This window comes from Elgaria multicarinata, chromosome 2, assembly GCF_023053635.1.
Source record: "Elgaria multicarinata webbii isolate HBS135686 ecotype San Diego chromosome 2, rElgMul1.1.pri, whole genome shotgun sequence".
NCBI classification, from domain to species: domain Eukaryota; kingdom Metazoa; phylum Chordata; class Lepidosauria; order Squamata; family Anguidae; genus Elgaria; species Elgaria multicarinata.
This window is the reverse complement of record NC_086172.1, coordinates 129295750-129321417: the sequence shown is the minus strand read 5'-3', so window position 1 is coordinate 129321417 and position 25668 is coordinate 129295750. Positions and strand designations below refer to the sequence as shown.

Here is a 25668-nt window from a genome sequence, read left to right as displayed (position 1 = left end):
TACATCAAGTTAGCCATAAAATAACATTAATTCAAAAGTGAAATGTCTTAGCCTGTAGCTCAGCTGAAAGACCTACAATAATAACAAGCAATGTTCTGGAACATGATAAAATCAATAATTTGCTGCAATGGGATAATTTGACCTTGGCGATAATGGAGTTGCTTAGATTTAGCTTGGTGGAAAATCTCTTCCCAAATTAGTCATTGCTGGTGTAGGCAAGGATTCTGTCACATATGACTAACCTATATCCTTTATCTTGTCCCGGGTAAATCTGTGCCAAATGCTTTCTTCTGAAGTGTCAAGTGCACGCCAGGAATCCAGAAGGTTATAGGAAAAAACGTTACTCCACAGACCTAGAGAGAGATTGAGATCTAATAAGTAGGGCTGTGCACGGACCACCCAATCCACAACTTCTGGATTGGGTCCACTCCTTCCCACACCGATCCGCCTAGGGTGCGCTCCGCTCCACAGCGGGGCTCAGGATTCGGATCGGAGCTCTGTGTTTCCCCCATAGACTTACATTGAAAATCAAATGCCTATAACTTTTTTACTTTTAATGTTAGAAACCTCAAAATCAGCACCATGACAGCTTATCCATGTATCCACATTCATAGTCAGTTTGAAACAAATCCAAGCATTCAGAGATTTTTGGCAAATATGTAAAAATCCCCCACCCCATTTTAAGAAACGCAAATACCTCTGTTGTTTTTTGAGATAAAAACTTTAAAATGGGCACCATCCCAGCTTCCACTTAGATCCACATTTATGCCAAGTTTCAAGGAAATCTGAGCATGCCCTGATTTTTAACGATTTTTTTAAAAAAATTAACCCTCAACCCTAACCCCAATTAACAAACCTTTTCTACATCTCCGTCACCTTTAATGTTAGAAACCTCAAAATTGGCACCATGACAGCTTATCCATGTATCCACATTCATGGCCAGTTTGAAGCAAATCCAAGCATCCAGTGATTTTTGGCGAATATGTAAAAAAAACCATCCCATTTTAAGAAATGCATCTATCTCTGGGAAGTACTAAAACAAAGGAAAGTACTTGCCCATAGGGAACCATACTTGCTCATAGGAATCCATTGCAAAGCACTTGCCCATAGGGAAACATAGGACAATTCTCCCCTACAGACTGCTATGAGCAAGCACTTTGCAATGGATTCCTATGGGCAAGTATGGTTTCTCTATGGGCAAAAATGGTTTCCCTATGGGCAAGTACTGTCGTTTGTTTTAGTACGTTCTTCTATCTCAGGGATTTTGTTAGCTGCAGACAGCTAAATGGGCTTCTAAATAAATAGATCCCTATTCATGGCCATTTGAAAGGAAATCCCAACATGCCATGCATTGTGGGGAATATTTATTTATTTATTTATTACATTTTTATACCGCCCAATAGCCGAAGCTCTCTGGGTGGTTCACAAAAATTAAAACCACAGTAAAACACCCAACAGGTTAAAACACAATTACGAAATACAATATAAAAAGCGCAACCAGGATAAAACCACACAGCAAAGTTGATATAAGATTAAAATACAGAGTTAAAACAGTAAAATTTAAATTTAAGTTAAAATTAAGTGTTAAAATACTGAGTGAATAAAAAGGTCTTCAGCTGGCGACGAAAGGAGTACAGTGTAGGCGCCAGGCGGACCTCTCTGGGGAGCTCATTCCACAACCGGGGTGCCACAGCGGAGAAAGCCCTCCTCCTAGTAGCCACCTGCCTCACTTCCTTTGGCAGGGGCTCACGGAGAAGGGCCCCTGTAGATGATCTTAAGGTCCGGGTAGGTACATACGGGAGGAGGCGTTCCTTCAGATAACCTGGCCCCAAACTGTTTAGGGCTTTAAATGTCAATACCAGCACTTTGAATTGGGCCCGGACCTGGACTGGCAGCCAATGAAGTTGTAAAAGGACTGGCGTAATGTGATCTTGCCGGCCAGTCCCTGTTAATAACCTTGCTGCCCTGTTTTGCACCAGTTGAAGTTTCCAGACCGTTTTCAAAGGCAGCCCCACGTATAACGCATTGCAGTAATCCAAACGAGAGGTTATAATATTTAAAGATACACCTAAATAAGAATCTTCAACACTTCAAAAATTAACAAGGAACTTCATCAGGGTGAGCGCAGCAGCAATGCAGCTGCCTTCATCAGGAAGAAGGACTAATGCCCTGAGTGAAAGCAAGACACACACAAACCAGCCCTGTGAGGCAGGCACAGAAGAGGAGAGGCAGCAGCAGGCGGCGGCAATGCCCTGGACTGAAGCACTGGGAGCAAGTATGCAAGAGGCTTGTGGGGTTGACCCATACAGCCTATCCACATCTCCCAGGCACCAGGAGGGCAGAGAGGCAGGCAGAGAGGTGCTACACACACACACACACACACATACACACACACACACACACACACACTGTGCCATAGATCTATGGGGAAGTAAGTCCCAGGCAGCAGATCCCAATACCCCACAACAACAGCACCCAGGCAGAGGCGGGAAGGCGGGCATGCAACAGACGTTTCTGGGGGCACAAGTAAGTGAGCCAAGGATTGTTTCCACTTTCCAGGCCATCAAGGCCAATAATGCAAACCAGCCCTGTGAGGCGGGAACAGCACAGAGAGATGCCTTTTGCATCCCATAACTAATAGGGGGCTAGGACGATAAGAGTAAACCTTTGTCTTCCTTGCTTCAGAGTTGATTGCCTGCACTGTGATCACACAGCCATTAGTAAACAATAATAATAATGTTAATAATAGCAGTACTAGTAATATTAATAATAATAATCACAACAACAATAAGAACTTGAACCACAGTGAAAGCCTGCCTGACTTCACTGAAGAGGGAAAGCCAGGAGAGCTTTGGCTATGGGGTGGTATATACATTTAATAAATAAATAAATAAACACAGGAGGGGTGGAATTAAAAGCAGCAGTCTTGCTAAATTTAGGAATAATCATAACAACAAGAATTTTTTAAAAAGGCTTTGTCTGACTTTATTACCAGTAAGGGGAAAGTGGACGTGCCAGAGGGACAGGGGATTCCAATCATTTGACCAGTCCTGTCTAGGTACATGCCTTTGAGAAGCCACATCACACTTCAACTCATGCATGTCATTGGCTTCTCCAAATGGCTAACCTTTGGAGGGTTCTGATGACCCCCCAAGGCAGGGCAGTGTGCACTGGGCATGTCCATATTCCGTATGGACATAATCCCTTTGCACCACATCTATTGAGTTGTTCCCCAAGGTGATGGTGGGTACCTTGCAGAGGTGTGTTGCCTATCTGTTATTTTACTTAGTATATGATTTAAGGTTGTGTGTGAGAGTTTACTGAGGCTACTGCTTCAAAACACTGAAAAAAGTCCAATAAGACAAATAAATCAAAGTTACTAGTATCCCAAGTTACTAAGTATCCCATTTTGTTTATTCCCCCATCCAACATTGGGACTGGAGGATGCTTCACATCAGGTGATCACTTATCATGATTGGGCATTGAATCTGTCAATCATCAAGGTGGAAAAAAAGTGCTTCCCCCCTCCTGTTTTTAACCATTCTAAAGAAATTAATAGCAAGCAAAACACACAATGAAACCTTCTGAAAATCAGCACAAATGACTCCCAATGACCACTCTCTAAGCACAGTAAGTTTCAAGGATGTAGCTTGAAAAACAAAAAAGTTATATGCGGCGCTTAGTTCGCACCATGCAATCCTATGGGGAAAAAGTTCCAAAATGGCGGGCGGGTCGCTCCACTACAAGCAGAGTGCTCTGCTTGTGGGAGCTCCACTTCGTTATGCTTCGCCCCACCCCCGACTCGCTTCTCCTCTGCCTTTACTGGAGGCGAATCAGGCCGCTCCGATGTCGCTTCTACGACCCTAAGCACAGCACAGCCCTACTAATAAGAAATCCAATGTAGTATCAAATATGTACGTTGGGAGGTGCATTTAGGGACATTTACCAATTCTTATTAAGATGCAGGTCAAAAACTTGTATGGGAAGGAGCTGGACAGTAGAATATATGTTCTGCGTGGAGAAAGTGTGGCATAGTGGCTAAAGTGTTGTACTGGGAGTCAGGAGATCTGGCTTCTAGTCCCCACTTGGCCATGGAAAACCTACTGGGTGACTTTGGGCCAGTTACAGCCTCTCAGCCTAACCCACCTCACAGGGTTGTTGTTGTGAGGATAAAATGGAGAGGAGGAGGATTATATACACCACCTTGGTTCCTTGGAGGGAAAAAGGCAGGATATAAATGCAATAATAAATAAATAAATAAAATAGAAAGTCACAGGTTCAATCCTTCCATTAAAGGACTTCAGGTGGTCTGAGAGCTTAAAGAACCACTACCACTCAGTGCAAATGTAATGGATAAAGTACAGTAGTGGGACCAGAAAAGAAAAGAAAAAAGGGGGGGCACAGAAGGGGCAAAAGTCTAATTCTAGGTCGGTAAGATGTGTCCCATATGTTAAGATCTCTGAAAGAAAAATAATGATATATGTCGCATTAAAACTTCCATTCTAAATATATTATTTCTGAAAATTTTTGAAAATTTTTAATTTGTGGTTAGGATTTCCTTTCCTTCTTTCTTTCATTCATTCATTCTTAAACTATTAGTTAACTATTAGTTAATTATCTCACCTGCATGTCAGATGTTTCCCCTTTCCCCTCAGTGCATTGCCACTGATCTGTTGGCATCCTGAAGAGTATGTCAGTAGCCTTTGTTGGGTCAAGAGCTGCATTTCAACTGTAGAAGAGCTACAGAGATGGTAATGTGCAAATGCATTTGGATATGTGAAAAGTAGGGCTGTGCATGGACCCCACCCCCCGATCCCCTTTGGATCCCAATCCGCAACTTCCAGATTAGGTCCGCTCTGCTCCGCCAGTAGTCAGCTCTGCTTCGTTGCGGAGCTCTGGATCTGAATTCCGGATTTCAGAAACGGGATTTACTCTGACATTTTTACAGATACAAACTTGGAAGTGGGCACCCTCACAGATGTCATCTAGATCCACATTCATGGCAAGCTTCAAGCAAATCCTATCTTCCCCTGATTTTTGGCAGGATTTTTTCCCTTTTAACTCACCCCAATTCACACCCCTTTCTAGAACTCTGTCAGTTTTCATGTTAGAAACCTCAAAATCAGTAGCATGAGAGCTTAACAATGTATCCACCTTCATGCCCAGTTAGAAGTCAATCCAAGCCTCCCCTGATTTGGGGGGAATTTTTGAAAATCCGACACCCCATTTTCAGAAATGGGATTTACTCCGACATTTTTACAGATACAAACTTGGAAGTGGGTACCCTCACAGATGCCATCCAGATCCACATTCATGGCAAGCTTCAAGAAAATCCCATCATCCCCTGATTTTTGGCGGTTTTTTTTCCTTTTAACTCACCCCAATTCAAGTCCCATGCTAGAACTCAATCAGTTTTCACATTAGAAACCTCAAAATCAGCACCATGAGAGCTTATCCATGTATCCACCTTCATGCCCAGTTGGAAGGAAATCCGAGCCTCCCCTGATTTGGGGGGAATTTTTGAAAATCCAACACCCCATTTTCAGAAATGGGATTTACTCTGATATTTTAACAGATACAAACTTGGAAGTGGGCACCCTCACAGATGCCATCTAGATCCACATTCATGGAAAGTTTCAAGCAAATCCCATCATCCCCTGATTTTTGGCGGGGTTTTTTCCCCTTTTAATTCACTCCAATTCACACCCCTTTCTAGAACTCAGTCAGTTTTCACGTTAGAAACCTCAAAAAAATTCTGAACCGCCCAGAGAGCTTCAGCTATTTGGCAGTATAGAAATGAAATAAATAAATAAATAAAATTGGGACAATGAGAGCTTATCCATGTATCCACCTTCATGCCAAGTTGGAAGGAAATCCGAGCTTCCACTGATTTGGGGGAAATATATGAAAAATTCCCCACCAAGGACAGTATGCCCATAAGGAAACCATACCTGCCCATAGGGATCCATTGCAGAGTGCTTGCCCATAGCAATCAATAGCACAGATGATTTGGGGGAATCAAGATTTTTTTTCTAAATAAAGATCTTCATCTCAGGTGAAACACTTCCAAAAATGCACACACACACACACACACCAAGAGCGTGCAATGCAGCTGCCTTTTATCACATGGAAGGATACCCTCTCTGAGTCAAAGTAAGACACGCACAAACCATCCCTGCGAGGCAGGCACAGAGGAGGACAGGCAGCACTAGGAGCAAACATGCCAGAGGTTTGTGGGGTTGAACCACAAAGCCCATCATGTAGTACATCTCCCAGGCACCAGGAGGGCAGAGAGGCAGGCAGAGGTGTATGACTATGCCAAAGATCTATGGGGAAGTCAGTCCCAGCAGATACCCCACCACAACAGCACCCAGGCAGAGGTGGGAAGGCAGGCATGCAGCAGACATTTCTGGGGGCCCAAGGAAGTGAGCCAAGAATTGTTTCAAAGCCAGTAATGCAAACCGTCCCTGTGAGGCGGGAACAGCACAAAGAGATGGCTTTTCTTTTGCATCCCATAACCAGGGGACTAGGAGGATAAGAGTAAAGCTTTGTGATCCTTGCTTCAGAGTTGATTGACTGCACTGTGATCACAGCCTTTACTAATGTTAATAATAGCAGTACTAATATTAATATTAATAGTAGTAGTAATAATAAACAAACACAACAATAAGAACTTGAACCACAATGAAAGCCTGCCTGACATCACTGAAGAGGGAAAGCCAGGAGAGCTTGGGCTATGAGGTGTAGAGTAAACATAATAAATAAATAAACAAACAAAGGAGGGGTGGAATTAAAAGCAGCAGTGTTGCTGAATCACAACAAGAAGAATTTTTTTTAAAAGCTATGTCTGTCTTTTACCAGTAAGAGGAACATGGTTTTGTCTCATGTGAAATCATTTCCAGGAAGACTGGTTATGTTATCCTAATTTAATTCTATGCTTTGAGCATTGTTTTGCACGTTGCTTGGCATTATGTATGTGTTCCATGAGCTAAAAATTGGATGTAGAAGTAGTAGTTTTGTTTGTTTTTCTCTTTTTTATTATGAGTATTAACAAAACAGAACAAAAAAATCATGAAAAAGAAAAACAAAGAAACATTACATATATAGGGATATCTTCATTTTCCCCATCAGATATACCATTCGTTAAAAAAGTGGGGGGAGAGTTATGCTTAAATTTCAAGAAAAGCAGACAATATGTAGCAGTAGTAATAAAATTGTAGAGCTTTTGACAATCAAAGGATGTGGTAGTTTTGCTTTGAACTGCCAAATGAAGAGAGAGCAATAAGAAGGAAGTAGTGGAAGTCTGTCTTTGTGTTATTTTTGTGCTATCTCTGCTCTACATATATTGTAGAGCAAAATGTACGCATTCAAAATAATCATGTTGCATAGTGCTTGGACAGTCCTTTAAATACCCATTCCCAAGGAATATATTACTTTAAAATCAACACTTTGAATTGTGCTTTGAAATGAACAAGCAAGAAATAACATTACGCACTAGTGAGGCGTATTCCATCAGACTAATCCGGGTCTGTTTGCGAACAACTGACGTTTCCACTTAGTCTTAAAAGCAAATCTTAAAAGTGCATTGCATTGTAATCAGTGCAGGCACCAGGTTTTTGAGGGGCTTTGGGCTAGGCATCCTCAATGGGGCCCCTCTCTCAGTATGTCTACATTCTCACTGCCATTGTCACCCACACTTATTGCTCCTCAGCCTCTTTCTCATCATTTCCCTCAGTGAACACGTTGAACAGGCCAATTGTATGCCTCACTATGATCCTCTTAATGCTCAATCTCCATCATATCATTGTAAACCCATTTACATCACCTCAGTGGAGCTTATTGCCAAGTAAGTATATTGAAGGAAAAAACCTCTGTGATATTTTAGGAAATAAAAATACCTCATGCTGCATCATAGATTTTTTACAAATTGGAATTTATGGGATTTTATAAGCATTATAGTATCTTGAAAGTCGTATCAAGTTAAGACAAATTTAAGTCACCTTTCATGAAGCAGATTCTAGATTCTTGAAGCTTCTTCATTAGACGACCCATGAAGAATTTGCTTCCAAAATCCTCAGAACGAACATAGGCACCATATTTTAGTAATCCAGTCTCAAAGGGGGTAAATTCCATCCATTCTACAAAAGGACAAGAATGATTATAGGCTCAAATTGAAGGTTAGCTTTGTGAAATCTGGGTTTGTGAGTGTTCAACATTGATTCTAAAGTAGTTTTTTTAAAAAAATTAAAGCAAATAAATGTATTTATTCCAATAATTTATTAGTCGGTTTTGAGAGGCAGACCTTCACAAAATGAAAGAAATAACAGAACATTTAAGCAGAATAACTAATTTAGCTGCCCTTAGTTTCTTTTTTGTGTGAAGTATGTTTCTGTCATAGAGCCCAGGAATGTGGGCTCAAAGAAGGGTATTAATGTGTTGTGGAGATTAGACCCAAACTCTCCTTTTCAATCACTTCTGTAGTGGCCTCCTGAACTCTTATCCCTCCCTTTCTTGTCCCTACTCATTAAGTTTTTTAACCAGGTTAGCTGTAATTATCCAAAAGCTAAATACATTACTTATATTACCTAGGTATGTTAGATATGATCAACATCAAGTATGCAAGAAACTCAGCCTGTCATAAGGGAGGAGTGAAGCAGAGAATCAGATAGCTAATCAGTTAGAGACATTTATTTTACTTGTACACCGCCCTGAGATCCCAATGATATAGGGTTGGATACAAATGTTTAAATAAATACATAAATAAAAAATAAAATAAATACTGACACCCACTGCATCAGAGATCTTTCAGCATGAGATATGCAACAGACTCTACATTACATGGCAGAACATTTATGGTACAGAAGGAAATATGTCTTCTCTGATTCATTTTCTTGATTAAAACTGAAAGAATTTGGCCTTACTTCTTTGTCTTACATTTGAGCTCACGCTGTAAAAAAAAACACCCTCACACCTGATAAATTCCCTCACACTATTCAATGTTGACCATATCACTAGAAGTAGGAAAGGGAGTGTTCAGAATCTCATGTGTCTGAAAGTGGGAGCACATGTGTGAAAGAAAAGTCCATCTTGACTGGTGCACAAGCTCAAAACAGGACCTGAGCTCTTTCCATTTTCAAATCAAATGCAATATGGATAACATTACCTTTAAATTCCGGAAGGCTGTAGTTGTTCCTGGTGTTAAGAACCATGTATATAGGCAGAGGATTCTGGCCATGACTCAGGGCATGCTTCTGCTCGGAGAGCGTGCCGCTGCATGTCTGTAAAAAAAAATTATTTAATCAACACCAGATTATTAAAACCACAGAGTTCTAATCAGTGGCATAGTAGTACATTTTGACGTCCAGGCGCTCATCATGACACTCTCCATAGCTGTGTTGCGCCATAACAACAAACCACTTCTAGGAATTTCATCTCCACCAGGAACAGGTCATTTGTAAAACTAATACCTCTTAAATAGGGATGTCATGAGCATCTGACTGGTCCGTGAGGGCAGTAGACCCGACCCCCCCGGCTGTGTTTGGCCCTCACACTTGGGTGTGAACGGACCTGTGCCTGAGTGCTCGTGAGTCCCCTGCAAGCACTTAGCAATCACCCAGTATTGCTTCCAGCATCACGCCCTTCCCCCCCCCCCCCCACTTTCCGTAGGCTCTGGAAATCACACTGCCTCCCTGTGCCAATAGGGGCCTTAAAGGCCGTATTAATGCAAGAGTAAGGCTTGCGCTAATAGAGCCCTGAAGGCTCCATTGGCATGGAGGGGAGAGCAATTTCCGGAGCCTTCAGAAAGTCCGCATTTCCCCCTTCTATACTAATGGAAGCTGCCATTAATGCAGCAGGGGAAATTGTGCACTTCCCCCCACTGCACTGATGTGGGCCACCATTAACAGAGCAAGCCAAGGTGGCTGGTTGACAAGCACTCAAGAGCCTTACGAACACTTGGCGGAGGCTTGCGCAACTCAGCTCGTGGGGGCAAGCATCAGCAGTGGCGGGGCGAGTGCTCACTGTTTTTCCCCACCCCTAGTCTTAAATGCCCATTCAAAACCAAGCCATGGCAAAATACTTTGCGTTGTAATAGGGAACAATGAATTGTTGTTCAGAAAACCCATTTCCCTGCAGCTACTATGAGAATTGCAGCTAAAGCTAAACACATAGGGAACAGGGAATTCTAAGGAAGATGGCAGATGACATCAGTGTCCCTGCTAATAAAAAAAAATAGTGCCAATGCTCCATCCCCGAGCACCCTGGCTTCATTATACCACTGGATCTAGTCCTATGGCTAGCTACAAAAATTGGGAAGGAATGGTGAGAAGACAGGCTTACTCCCTAACCCTGATTTCACCCACATACTTCTGATCCAGCTATGAGGATTGCAATCTAATATTGGTGAAGGAAGTAACAGGCTCAGAGCGAAGGCAAACATCAACAGGCCCCATCCTATTTTCTAGGCTAATGAGTGGCAGCCTTTCTCTAGCATGAGGGAGAAACTGGCTTGTCTCTGATCACTTGGTGACTCCGGGGCAAGTCCCTTTCTCCATGCAGAGAGGTGCATATTGTTGAGTCTGACCCACCCTGTACAGAGAAAGGAACCTCTATGATGTCAATGAGTGGGGCCTTAGGAAAGGGGTGGGGCTTCAGGGGAAGCTGCAGGCTTTGAGAGGGACCCCACCTCTGATGTAATCCAAGCTCTGGGAGGTGATTGGGAATAGTTCCCCACCTCAAAAGATGGGGCTGGTCTGTTTCTAATTTGCCAAGTGCTGGATATACCGTACTCCCTCCAGTCCAGACCATCACACTCTGAACATACTTAGGCCACAGCTAGACCTAAGGTTTATCCTGGGATCATCCAGGGTTCGCCCCTGCCTGAGCACTGGATCCCCTGTGTGTCACCTAGATGAACAGGTTTGACCCCTGGATGATCCAGGGATAAACCTTAGGTCTAGCTATGGCCTTAGAATCTCCATTCAGGCTTTTGCACTGAATGCACTGAAGTCAGGAGTAGAGGAGGTGGAATGGCACATGTTGTAACGTTGGGGGCACAACTGGTGTTGCATGCATCTCTGCCCCCTAAACACTTATTGCTGTCACATGTTCAGGGTAAATATCTGGATAGGGCTACGGTGTTGCTTTTTTCTACATTTTGCATAGACAGCATTTCAATTTCATTTTCTGTAAAGTAGAAATATGTATTACCCCATCGCTTAATGCTTTGTCAATAAAAAGCCCCCAAAGATCAGTAATACATGTTTTGTAGCCTTCCTTTTGCCGCTGCTCCAGTGCATTACTGTATTCCTTTAAGTTTTCTATGGAAAAGAGATCCAGCTTGCATTTGGTCATATTCTTGCGGGCCTCTGCAATTGCCCCTGAAAGGTCCCGCTGTGACCAATCAGCCTGTTTGTACAGATTTGACATGGCCCTAGGGAAAGAGATAGTTTAAAAATAATTGCTGCAAGACACATTGTCAACCACGTAGTTCACAAAGAGTCTGATAATTATACAAAATTTGATTGATTCGATTCTTTGGAAGGAATCTAATACATGCATGGGATTTTTCAGCCCAAATAACATAAGGACAGTACTCAGCAGTCTTGAAAATAAAGACCATTTTATTACGACAAAAACAAAGAAACACACACAAAAAACCCTCCAACAAAACGAAGCTATTTTATTGATAACAAAAGATCTTAACATTTTTCAAGCGCTTAACTTGATATGCAGTTTTATGCTTGGTCGCTATGCCTTGGAGCTGTTTGCCAGCTTGTCAATAAATATTTTCCATATACATATATGAAAACACTGATGAGAAGAGCAGCAAAAGGGATAATGTTTCAAAGGACTGAGAACTGTAGACTGTAAGCTTGTTCACATGCCCAGTGATATTAGACTTTGGAGGCAGTATCCAATGGGGCTGCTGCACAAACAGCCCCTCCCACCAATTCTGTGGCACAAGAATCGAATGCTTGTGCAACGGAGATTTAACACTTCCTATAGGAAGCCCTGAACCGAATGAAAACACTAGTTTGTGGATCATGACTGGTCAGCGGAGTTCTCTTATGCAAGCTGACCTGCCGTGTTCCAGGAACAAGTGTTTCCGCTTATTTCTAGCTGCTCCTGGAACTGCTCTGCAAGCAGTGGGTCTCACTTGCACAACAGAATTAGTATGTCGCAGCACGACAGAATCAGCAGGGGCCTAGTTCCCTATCAGATACTGTTCATACTACATAACCGTAAGTGCATGACAAAACAAACGACATGGTAAATAATTGGTATGAATAGACGACAGAAATGTCAAAAGGAAATCCTTCTTATACAATCCTTACCAGGTGGAGCCAGAAGATCCAGTGATATATGAAATGCAATCTAGGAGGCCTAATTTTTGAAGACCAAATAGGTTACCATGTAAAGCTGTGAATGCCCTGGCGGCACCCCCTGTTGTCATAACAGCCACCACTGGCACCTGTCCAACATAAAACACAATGACATTAAAATATCAGTCATAAAAAGGAATAGAGGGAGATGGCCGATAGACAAATAAATCATAAAATAAATTATCTCCCTTTCTAAACAGGAAGATGAAGGAGTAGAGGGCATTAAAGAAAGATTGTTCTGATTCACAGAGATTCACACAAGTTGTCATTTTGAAACTATGGGCTGGTTTGCATGATCAACACAGCCAACCCTGGCTTACTTATGCCACATGCTGGCGGTCATTGTAAATATTCAAACCACAGAGGGGGTTGTCACATCTTATTGTGAGGTGCGAACCCCAAGGTGGGTTGTTGCCATGTGAACCATCCATAACCCCCAAACAGCCCATATTTTAAAAAGCAGCGGTAGGCCTCAGTGATCATGGGACCAGGCCTATATCTGGTTTGTTAGATTAAACTTTTAAATGTAACCACTTAATATAACTAACTCTGACTAATTAATAATAATAAAAAAACTAGTTTAAAATCATCACACCAAATCAGATCATTTTTATTTACATAAACTTAATGTTGTTCTTTTGTGTAGAGGAATCTAAGGAAGAATAGAAGTGCAAAAACATTACATTGGAATGGGAACGTTATACTCCAACACAAAGTTTTTCAAGTAAGAACATAAGAAGAGCCCTGCTAGATCACGCCAAGAGTCCATCTAGTCCAGCATTCTGTTCAAACAAAGCCCAACCAACTGGTCATGGGACACCAACCTGCAGATATGAGTGCAACAGCACCCTCTCACCCATGTTCCCCAGTAACTGCTATACATAGGCATACTGCCTCTGGTACTGGAGATAGCATATTGCCATTTGGACTAGTAGTCATCCATAGCCTTCTCTTCCAGGGATTTGACTAACTCCCTTTTGAAGCCATCCAAATCGGTGGCCATAAGCTTCAGGGGCATGGTACAAAACTTAGATGCGTAGTGATCAGAAGACTGTAGTTTTAACTAGATGTCCAGTGTAAATACAAAAGTAGGATATTAAAGAAGGATATTAAATGTTACAAACAAATAAATACGTTCTGCCTAGCTCACTTAGAGAGGACCTATAGCTAATAATAATAATAATAATAATAATAATAATAATAATAATAATAATAATAATAGAAAGAGGGTTAGGAAAGAGCTCTGCCAGAGACCTTGGAAAGTCAGATAGGGCTGAGCTAGATGGACAAATGATCAGGAAAGGAAAGGAAAGGAACCTCTCATGCAAGCACTGAGTCATTACTGACTCTTGGAGGGATGCCAGCTTTCGCTGACGTTTTCTTGGCAGGCCTTATAGCGGGGTAGTTTGCCGTTGCCTTCCCCGGCCATTATTACTTTCCCCCCAGCTAACTGAGTACTTGGGAGGATGGAAGGCTGAGTCGACCCAAGCCAGCTGCCTGAAACCAGCTTCCACTGGGATCGAACTCAGGCCGTGGGGAGAGTTTCAGCTGCAGAAACTGCTGCTTTACAGACCAAACAAAAAAGGACAGCTTTACATATTCGTCCCTTCCAGTAACCAGGAATTGACCTCAGTCTCCAAGAACCTTTTGAGGTCAATGCTGGAGATGTGACAAATAAACAAGTTGGTATCTTTTGCACTTTCTGTTTCTGTCTCTAAAACCTACTGTGAGAGAGTTTTCAGTTTAATGACAAATCTATGGAGCAAGGACAAAACAGGCTGAGTGATGGTATCATGAAGGCTGAGCTGCAGGTGAAACTGAACATTAACATGACCTGTGCAGAGTTTCTAGACATCTTTAAAAAGAACCCGGATCTGCTAAAAGCAGCTAGAGTCCAGCTTAAGTATAAATTTAAAAATCAGGAAGCTGGGGACAAGCAAAAACGGGTGAAAACATCACATTACACTTCAAGTATTTTAGTATGAAGGTGTTATCCTGCCCAACTAGCTGCAGAGAGGGAAGATAGAACAAGCTTACGAGGGTGACAGAAATGGCCTCCAGTAGTGGTTGCAGTCTCTACCTGGGGCTTACTGTTTGCTTTTTTAAAATATTCTTTATTTTAAAGGTTATCATCTTTTTTTACAGAATGACAAAATGGCGTGTAGAAGGAAAACAGAGTATACTGAGAGAAGAAAACACAAAAAATAACAAAAATATTATAAAATAAATTAACAAAATAAATAACAAGGGGTGTGCTCGCTGAATTCTAAAAGTCTGTTTTTCCAAGTCTGGGTTTAAACAGTAAAGGTTAATTAAAAAGGTGAAAATGGGTCTGTGAATTTAGACAGGTAAAGCAATATGTAGAAGCTTGATCTCAGTTGGAAAAAAATCTCCAGGAGTTTCCTCTGCCAGAGTTGACAACCTGTTTGCTGGCCAGGTAGAGAGTCACTGAGGAAGCTGCCAGTGGCATCTACTGCTCTACCATTACACAACTGCCATTGTCTGGGCCAGAGGGAAAGGCAGATGGATACGTCTGTTGTAATGATGAGGAGTAGGTGCAGATCCAGAGGAGTCTTGTCAATAAGCCCCTGCTGTGCTGTGGACCCCTGGCAGTTGCCTGACCATTCTGACCTATGGCTCTGCTCCCAAGATAGTGTGGGCCTTAATTTTTCAAACTGAATATTTACCAAGCTGTGTCCTACATACCTCATCAACCTGCAAATCCTTCTGTAAGCAGAGAGCTTTTTTCAGGGCAACTGCAGCAATCTTCTTCCGTTTGTGTATTAGGATTTGTTCATCCAAACATAGCTCATATCCCAAACGCACATCTAGGTCTTTTGGCCTTGCAAAGAATCAACATCCAGAACAAACAAAAAGTCAATGTCTTGCATTTAATTATTTACTCTGTCCAATACAGAGCTGTTACTATGAAAGGAATCCAAGACAAATCATACCTGTACCTCTACACAGACACAGGAATACAACATGTGCATGTGAAATGGAGTGCATGGGTAAGGGTGAGGGATGAGATAATTGTGTCATACACAAACATATTTGGGAAATCCAAAAAGAGGACACCCAGTGGAAGGCAGTGGAAAAGCGCACTTTCTGGGGCCTCCAGAAAGTGTGCTCTCCCCCCAACCCTCACCATGCTAATGGTAACACCCAGGATAGAACAAAAACCCAGACACATCTGGGGAAATCCTGACAATTGGTCACCCTGCACAAACACCAAATGTATTGGTGCATAGGGCCATGCAAGGTTCGAACGTCGGATATTTGAATCTGAGGCTTGGAGGCCATTTTGTGGCAGATCTGCCATTTTAGGACAGGTCTGCAATTTTCCTTCACAGCCCTGGGCCCCAGCACAGCCTATAGCCCCCAGCATGCAGTGCCTGGGAGGGCTGGACTTACCATGACCCAGGAGCAGAGGGAAGACGTGTTCTCGCCATGTGCAATCGCTTTCTTCTTGATGCAATCACCAGCTTCCCTGCTGCCATGCCGGCATCCTCTCGCAAGATTGCATCCTCTCATGAGATTGCCAGCATCCTCTCGTAAGATTGCTGGTTTGAAGTGGCAATCTCACAAGAGGATGCCAGTGATCTCACAAGAGGAGGCTGGCAATGGCGGTGGGGAAGTGGGCAATCACGCACGATGAGGACACGTCTGCCCTCTGCTCTTGGGCCCCAGTAAGTCCAGCCCTCCGAGACACAACATGCTGGGAGCTGTAGGCTATACCGGGGTTCTGGTGTGGTCAGTGGGCTTATGTAGTATTGTGCTCTCTGCAAAAGTCACTGGTTTTACCATAATTACAGGGAAACACAGGAGTGTTTCCCTGTGTTAAGGATGAAGAGTGCATACAGCATTCCACAATGTTACGGCCGTAATTGGGGGTGGGTCATTCTGACGTTCATAAAATGGAAAATGTTTCACCAATCTTTTTGAAAATGAGATCTGCCAGAAAGAAAAACTTGTTTTACATACCCTGCGCATTTCAAGAAGATTGGTGAAATATTGAGGGCAGGATGGCAGTTCAAAGTACCAAAGTCGGAAAAGCCTCTCTGGCTCAAAATGACTTTCTTCTTCTGGGTGGTGACCATTTTTTTGCACACTAAAAGCTCCGAATTGGGACCCTTACCCTTCAATCCAGTGGTGGGATCTTGTCCTCCTGTCCTTCTAGTTCGTGGAATGGCTTTTCTTTTTTCAAAATTCACTTCCGTTGATTTTTAATGAATATATTTCTTTGCCCCATTAAAGTCAATGCAGACCTCAATGGAGGCCTGATAGAACAGAGCATGCTCAGTTGCGTCACTCTCCCCTCTCCCTCCTGTCTCAGATAGATTGGAAAGTTGGAAATAAGATGGCCACCTGGCTCATCTAGCAGCCATTTCCTTTTGCAGTTGAGCCAAGGCCCTATCTGGGCTCTCTCCTTCCCCACAGTGCTATGCAGGCCAGAGAGGGAGAGAGAAATGATCTGCCTTGCTTGGAGGGAGGTCCTTCCCTGGCCTCCAAGGAAAAAGAAAACCTGCCTGGCTCAGGTAGGGGTTTGATAGGGGGATTGACTTTGTTGTGTGTCTGAGATTGTGAAGAGGGAGGGATGTGTGTGTGTGTGTGTGTGTGTGTTTGAGTTTGAAGTTCTGGTGCATCCTTCTTAATTCAAAGTAAAGAATATATGGCAAACTTTCCTTTGGGGTGGCAGTTTAAACTTTATGGAAAGAAATATTGAGACTAGGAATGAGAAGAGGTTAACCCTGGCCTATCTGCCATGAGTTTAAACTTCTTCAGGTAGTGTGTGTTTCTTTGAAAGGTGCTGAACTACATTTTAAGCTTTCTTTTATAGATTTGTCTGTCTGTGTGTGTGTGTGTATTTTGAATTTGAACACAGATATAGGTCTCTTTAAAAAAAATCTCTGGTGTGAAGGAAGGTGAATGGTTTTGGTGTGAAGGAAAGTGAATGGTTTTGATTGTATATAGAAAATATTTTCCTTTCTCTGTGTACCTGCTTCTTATAAGCTAAATCTGCTGCTTTATGTTTGTATGAAAGGAAAACGTTTTCTAAAACGTACATCCATGAATCTTATACCCAAAGCATTACTTCACACCAGAGAAATGCTTACGGGACCTAGTTTTTGCTACAACCTGGCACCCTCCAGTTGCTGTAGACTTAAATTCACAGAATCATAGAATTCGATGCCCCTCAGTAGTTGCAGTACTCTAGGGCATGTAGTCCTCTTCATCCTCCTCCTCATTTTATGTCTGAGATTTAAAAGATATCTGGTCATCCGTTACACAAATTTTAAAATACTGCTTCCAAAAACTGCATTTGCCTTTTATGCTGCAACCTTACACTGTTAGCTCACATTGAGAAATTGATTCAAAAGGTGAGCTTCTTTCCACCTGCCTATCCCAAAGTACACCCAAGTCATATGGGATATGTGCTTTGGGATAGCTAGGTGGAAAGAAGGTAACCTTTTGGATAGATTTCTCAATGTGAGCTAACAGTGTAAGGTTGCAGCATAAAAGGCAAATGCAATTTTTGGAAACAGTATTTTAAAATTCATTTAAATCCCTGATGTGTGTATTACATGTGACTTCCAAGTCATATGTAACAGGCATGTCTGAGATTTAAAAGTTATCTGGTCATCCGTTACACAAAGCTATGAAATTCAATAAACAAAAAACCTACGGTTTACAAAACAACGTTAAGGCTGTACAGTTTTCAACCATGCACCAAAAAGCAGGGAAATTGGGAGTTAAGGCTCACAAGCCTTAACGACACATCCTCCCGAAGGAGGCTGAAAGTACCAGTGAAATTCTTATTCTCCCAAAGCAGATAAACCATGAGGACAGGATGGAGAATAGGATATGCAGAGGTGACTGTGGGGTTGTGGAAAACTGATGACGAACAACTTAGAGCCACCTACTTCTCTTTTTTTGTTTAGAGCAGCCCTTCCCCAACCTGGTGCCCTCCAAAGGTGTTGGACTACAACTCCCATCATTGCAAGTCAGTATGTCCCATTGTCAGGAATGCTGCGACTTATACTTTCAAACATCTGGAAGGAAGCATGCTATCGTACGCAGAGGTGACTGTGGGGTTGTGGGAAACTGATTGGGGAATGCTGTTCTAGAGCAAGGGCAGGCAGAATGTAGATCACAAGATGTTTTGAAATTCAACGCATAAAAGTCCCTGTCAGCACGGACAATGATCAGGAATTCTGCCAATGCTGTGACCACAGAGGAGTTTTCTTACGTGCTCAGCATTGTGAGATGAAAGACAGAGCTAACACCTAATAGAGTCATGTGTAAGGATTATTTTGAAACTATTGAAGAAAATGTTTTTTGTCCTCACCATAACATGGAAGTTGCAGTGCAACACATTTGGAGAGCACCAGGCTGGAGAAGGTTGGTTTACACTTGGATCCTATACATGTCTTGTCAGAACTCAGTGCCGCTGAGTTTACTAGAGTTTCCTCCCAAGTGGTATAGGGTTGCAAACTAATTTCATCTGAAAGGAGTTCAAGACAACCAAACTAATCCTTTTCTTTTCCTCTGTCACTCTGATGAGATGATGTATTGTGGAGGGATTGTGGGGAGTGAACAGTATATTTTGAATGAACACATTTTAAGGGTGTGTGTGTGGAAACATTGGTTCTTTGAAGGGCAGGGCATTGTCCAAAAGTTGAAAATGCCAGCCCTTGCTCTGGTTCTACATCTCCAACAAATAGTGCCGCTTCTGTTATCAATCATGCTGCTCTATGCGAGATGTGTGTGAGAAAAATATATATTGCGCAGCACCTGTATTTGGTAAAGATATAGAACAGCGTTCCCCATCCTGCTGTCCCAGCATTCCTGACCATAGGACATACTGACTTGCAATGATGGGAGTTGTAGTCCAACACCTTTGGAGGGCACCAGGTTGGGGAAGGGCTGCTCTAAACAAAACAAAACAAAAGATAAGTAGATAGCTCTAAGTTGTTTGTCATCAGTTTTCCACAACCCCACAGTCACCTCTGCATATCCTATTCTCCATCCAGTCCTCATGGTTTATCTGCTTTGGGAGAATGAGAATTTCACTGGTACTTTCTGCTTCCTTAGGGAGGCTGTGTCATTAAGGCTTGTGAGCCTTAACTCTCTATTTCTCTGCTTTTTGGTGCTTGGTTGAAAACTATACAGCCTTAACGTTGTTTTGTAAACCGTAGGTTTTTTGTTTATTGAATTAATAAATATAATAATAAGTAGTCTAGTTTCCTATTGTTGTTTTAAAAAATTATCCACCCACCAAAATCACTACTATAAAACTTACAACACTGAATAAAAATGCTAATGAAAGTCAAATATACTCACTGGCAGAGAATAAATAATGTAATAAGGAGAAGGAAAGAGGGAAGGTTGCAATAGAAGCAAGCTGGATAACAGTAAAATTTAAGGAAGTCTCTAAATAAAGCAAATAGGAAGGAATGAGGTCCAATAAAACATTTTATCCAGCAGAAATGAAGTGCTTTGGGTCTCTCATCATCAGTCCTGCCAGCCGCTACACAGCCCTGGGCTGGAATGCATCTGTAGGCCTCAGCCTGTCACTCTCTGGCCTCAGAAGCACTGCTGAATAAAAGCTGTGTGAGAGTGTTTGGCTGTATTTCTCCCCTCCATTGTCTTCTCTAGTTGGTGCTTTTTATTTCCCCTGTGGTCTTCTCAGTCCCTTTCCTCTCTGAAATGTTCCACTTTCACAAAATTGCCTCACAAAAAAACTTCCTCTCAGAACCTATGGCAGCACATCAAGGCCAAAATGGGTTGTATTCCAGGCATAGTTACATGAAGTGTACATGCATTCATCTATTCACAGAAGCATATTGTGTTCATTCTATGCACTTATACATGTGTGTCTCAATGCACTTGATCCAAAATGGCCTATTAGTGCTCCACTAGTAGGCCATTTGGGGGGAAAGAAACACCTTTTATCAGCTCTAAACTTTTGGGCACTGGAAAAACTTAGCCTTACAGGTAAAACAACAACAACAACAACCCACTGCTGAGAAAAGAAATGGAGTGGATTTTAAAATTAAATGCCCTTACTCCACCAGGTCTAAATGAGGAGTTGGAATTCATGCCACTCCTGTAATTGTCCTGCAATCCCTGGCCTGTAGCTCAGTCCAGATATAAAAGACCATGACTGAATTGCCCTGGCATGGCAACACTTGTAAGAAACTCTAAGAAAAAACTTTGTCCATATAAAAAACATAGACTTATTTATTTATTTATTTATTTATTACATTTCTATACCGCCCAATAGCCAAAGCTCTCTGGGCGGTTCACTTAGCATGTTCTTTCCAGTTGCCAGTGTTTACAGCACTCTCTGAAGACATTTTTATAAATGGGTATGGAATGTTTTAACTGTTGTATCATGTTTAAACATTTCCATAGGCCTTGCTTGCAATGCGCCTTACCTAATATACTATAAAGCTGTATATGAAGTAATGTAACTGTTTTATATTGTTTAAATATGTGCACAGGCAATGCTTGCAATGTGCTCTTCTGATTTCCAAGAAACTTTATTCATGTGTTGTCTTATCCATGTTCTACATATGCATTGGTTTTGTATGGGTTTGTTTTTGTATGTTTTTGTGGTTTTAAATTGTATGTTTTTGTGATTTTAAATTTTTATATATTGTTTTTAAGTGTTTTTATCCTATGTAAACCGCCCAGAGAGCCTTGGCTATTAGGCAGTATAGAAATGCAATAAATAAATAAATAAATAAATACAGGCCTAATATTACAGAAAGAGGCCGAAATGCATTTCATCAATAAAGTTGTTTACAGCATCTGAGATTATTCTCTTTTTGTGCATAGCTATGGAATGCCCTGCCCTAAGGCTAGGTTAGAGCTAGGGATGTATAGATTTTGTTACGTCCATTCTGCCTGCATTTTGTGGTTTTTCAGATAACATTTGTTATTCTCTCATTGATGGAATTGGGGTTTTTTTAGGGATGTATGAGAATTTTGTTCCACTGGCCCAAGTGCGCATTAGCGCAAATGCCGCTGTGCTAATGTGCATTAGCTCAAATCCTCCCTTGAAGTCAAAAATTGGTCCACAGGCCTCTGGAAAAACAGGTCTGTTGCAGAACCCGCAGGTCAGATACACAGTAATCCGAACTCATTTAAATCCAGTCCAGTTGTCTGTGACATCCCTAGTTTGCACCATTTTCACCACAGGACTTTCATGTTCAGGCACTCATTCGCTTTACCAGATGAGTAACTTTTATATAAACACTTTATCTGCTCTAGCCATCCATTTTTATTACATAGTTATTGTTTTGGGATTTTATTGTATTTTATTATAAGTTTTAATTGTCAAGCTTTTCTAGTTGAGATTTTTATTGTGTGCTCATCATAGCATACTCACAGTTGTTTATGAATGCTTTAGACGATGTCATCACTACCCAGTTTTGCTGCTTTTTTAAAAATGCAATTCCACAGGGTGCAGTGTTGGAGCAGGGGAAATGCAGTATTTTTTGCCAAAGCAAACAAGGTGCTAAACCCAACAGTGTACTTGCATTACTCCACAACACCACCTTGAAGTTATTTACCAGAAAGTAAGAAGGGCAAGACAGGAAAATAAGTAGTGCTGGGTCAAAATTTTGACCATTCAATTTTTGGCATTCCGGGGGGGGGGGGGGGGGGAATGAAAACTCAGGTGAAAGAGGCTGGGAGAGATGACAATTCTGGAGAATTTTTCTCCTTGGGGAGGGGACAGGTATTCCACATCCCATTTTATACGTAGCCAGTTGTTGAGGGGGTCTTCTTTCTTTCTTTTTATTTTTTGAAAACACCCCTAGCACTTGCAGGAGCCCAAGCTTTCTTCATGAGTGCTTATTGGACAGGGAGAGGTCTCCAAAAGCATTCACTTAGACCTGCTGGGCTCCTTCAAATGCCAAGTTAACAGGGGTGGTGTATGTGTGTGTGTGTGTGTATTTGGTTTTTTTAAAAAAAAATCTATAAAAAAGAAGCCCCCTCAGCAACTAGCTGCACTTAAAAATGGTATATAGAACCCCTGGCCCTCTCCCAAGGAGAAAATTCTCCAATTCCTCCCCCACCACCACCGCAAAAGAGGCAGAAAAAACACCTCTTTCACAGGGAGAAAATTCCCAAAGATAGGGAGCAGGATTTGGCCCAGCACTAAAAGTAATCAACATAGAGCTCCAATCTTAATTCTGCAGCAAAAGTAGAAAGAGCAGGTTCAACTAGAAAAGTGCATTGTTAGTTCTCCTGAGTGGTGCATAAGCACCAGAATAAAGAACAATTAATTAATTAATTAATTAATTAAATAAGAATGTTCTTACCAATCTTTTACTTTTACACATAGATCAATTTTTTTGTCCTAGAGATGAAAAAAATTGGAAAGTATTGTTAGCATCCTGTTATAACATTAAATGTTGTTCATTTGACTGGAAGACATTGTTGGTACTGCTTGAGCTTCCTGTCTGGAACCCCTAGAGGGAGGAAAGGCAACTTCCACTTCCTCCTGTTTGCTCCCATACACAACTCCCTCTCCTGTTCACCAACACACATACCAACTGAGGGCCTTAATAAAGCAGGCAAGCTAATGTGCTCCAAGTACAGCATCTCTGTGTTGTAGGTACTTAACAGCAGCAGCAGCAGCAGCAGCAACAACAACAACATATTTATCATTACTTCTACAACCATTACTACAGCACCCTTGGCTGGTCTTCTTAACAAATGCTACTTGTCACAGGGCAGAGGGGTACTAATCTTATCCTCAACTCTTTCCTCTGGCAGGTTTCCCCAAGCCCTTTTTATGCATTTCTTCCTAATCCACAGTAGCAGACTATCTGAGCAAGCATAGTTTCCCCACTTGTATCTACACACACACATATGAATGAATGTGTGGGTTGGTTCTACTATACTGGTAACAGACTATTTCCCTTGATTTAGTGCAGCAACCATTCAAAAAGATCTGATGAAATGTGGCTAAAATTCCCTCTTTACACACCCACACACCCACCCACCCACACACACACCCCATTTCCTTGGAATCTATTTTAGACTGACCCTGTTCAGATGACATGCTAAGCCAGGGTGGTTAAACATTCTGAGCTAAACATGATGGCTTAGCATACTGTGAGAACCATTTCAAATAATGGTGGCTACATAACCATGCTCACTAACCATTTTCTGCAAAAGGATTAGTGGTCTAACCATGGCTTAGTGTGGCATCTGAATAGCCCCATTGTAAACTCTCTTTGCGAACAAGGACCTGTTTATATAACTTTGTAAGACAGGTACCTACTCCAAAGGAAGCTTGGAGTATGGCAAAAAGGGAGAGGGCCTTTTCAGTGCTGGCCCCCCAGATCTCTGCAATGAGGCTTGCCTGGCACCAACATTGTTACCTTTTTGGTGCCAGGTCAAGACTTTTCTCCCAGGCACTTAAGAGCATATGCTGGTTTTTTTAACTGACCAAAGAATAGTTGTTTTAAATGGGTATTGTCTGTTTTTATGCTTTTTATTGTTTTAAATTTTCTAGATTTGTTTTTAATGTTCACTGTTTTAATCTTTGTAAATCACCCAGAGAGCTTCAGCTATAGGGCGGTATATAAATGTAATAAAATAAATAAATAAATAAATAAATAATACACAATGATGGAATAGTATAAATGATAATAAAAATGTTGATTAGCAGAAATGGTCCTCGAGGAGCTGAAATACGGTATTTATTTATTTATTTATTTATTACAATTTTATACCGCCCAATAGCCAAAGCTCTCTGGGTGGTTCACAAAAATTAAAACCATAATAAAACAACCAACAGGTTAAAAGCACAAATACAAAAACTAAATTCAGTGTGGTTTCCATTGATAAGCCACACACGAGAAAGGTTTTGTCTCAATTAAGATGCCACCTGAGCTGCAACACTAAAATGCATACCCTGCACCAGCTGTAGTGCCCTGAATTTATAGAATCAAGGTATAAGTTAGAACTTTTCACAATTCTGGGGAGGTTCACAAAGAGATATAGGGATCTGCAGGGCAGTCAAAACAACCTTTAGAAATCACTAGATGAAAAAATGTAAATAGGGAGAAGGCATGTAGACCAGCTAAAAAGTATAACCAGCTAAAATGGAAGACAGTATTCGTATATCTTTAATAGATGTATAGAAGAGATGAAGAAAGCAGATACATCTTGTCACCCTGGATGAGAAACAATATACTAGTTGAAGTTCTTTGTTTAACACAAAATAATAGGGCTTTGTTCTCCATTGACTGTGGTCACCTCATACACAAGCATAATGGAGAAAACATATGAATCATTCAAACTGCAAACTTCAAAATTAGCTGAAGCTTCAGGGAACAGGCACCACCACCAGGCAGAGAAACCCTTAAGACCTATCCACACACGTACTTGCAATGGTGTGCAATCTGCTTTCCTTTGTTTCTTCCTACACCATTATATTGATGTTCTATAGATTTTCCTCTACCTGTGTTTTGTACCTTCAATGCCCCAGATTTGGTACATTCAAACACTGAAGAGCAACATCTTTGTCCTGCGTGCTTGTGATAATTTTTTATTTCTGCCTTATAGTTATAAAACTCAACACTGTCTTTACTCTGCTTGGGAAGAACTATAAATCAGTGGTTGAGCAAAGCTGTTGCATGAAAAAAAAAGTTCCAAGTTCAGTTCCTGGCATCTCAACTCACTTTTGGGTTGCCTCCCACTAGTTGAAAACGATGCAGCTAGATGAACCAATGGTCTGACTTGGTAAAAGGCAGCTTCATATGTTCCAGCTACAAATACTGAATCATCTATCTATATATTTATTATCTACAAAATCTATCACAAAGTTGCATGTGTTTAAACTCATTAATACCAACAGACTGAAGCACTCTTAACCCTGTGATGGGCAGTGGTTATTCACTTTCTGATCTTCTGTGTTTGGTTTTTTGATTTGCTTATTCCACCTATGACACAAGCTTTACCTTGGATAAAGTAACTTCCTTTTCTGTATGAAGTGAATCCACCGGCAAAGTGAGACAAACTTTTTCATCTGTATTTCCACTAGAACAACACTAAAAGAGAAAGATTTAAAAACCTCTTAGCACACAAATACCTGTCACTTAACTATTCAAATAGACTTAGGCCTTAGCTAGACCTAAGGTTTATCCCGGGATCATCCCTGTTCATGTAAATGACACATAGGGGATCCAGGGAGCAGGCAGGGACGACCCCGGGACGATCCCAGGATAAACCTTAGGTCTAGCTAAGGCCTAAGTGTGTC

The 25668-nt window shown here is 41.6% G+C and overlaps 1 protein-coding gene across 2 annotated transcripts in view; it reads right to left on the bottom strand.

Annotated features, from left to right (window-relative positions):
- Nucleotides 1-25668, bottom strand: part of LOC134392915 (cytosolic phospholipase A2 epsilon-like) — a 76523-nt gene that overhangs the window by 11903 nt on the left and 38952 nt on the right. For both annotated transcript variants that reach the window (XM_063117674.1, XM_063117676.1), the window contains 8 exons: nucleotides 25370-25459; nucleotides 22718-22755; nucleotides 15090-15225; nucleotides 12336-12472; nucleotides 11209-11431; nucleotides 9164-9278; nucleotides 8001-8138; nucleotides 243-353 (listed from right to left, as the gene is read on the bottom strand). In XM_063117674.1, the coding sequence (XP_062973744.1) occupies nucleotides 243-353; nucleotides 8001-8138; nucleotides 9164-9278; nucleotides 11209-11431; nucleotides 12336-12472; nucleotides 15090-15225; nucleotides 22718-22755; nucleotides 25370-25459 (988 nt within the window). The remainder of the gene's footprint in view (nucleotides 1-242; nucleotides 354-8000; nucleotides 8139-9163; nucleotides 9279-11208; nucleotides 11432-12335; nucleotides 12473-15089; nucleotides 15226-22717; nucleotides 22756-25369; nucleotides 25460-25668) is intronic.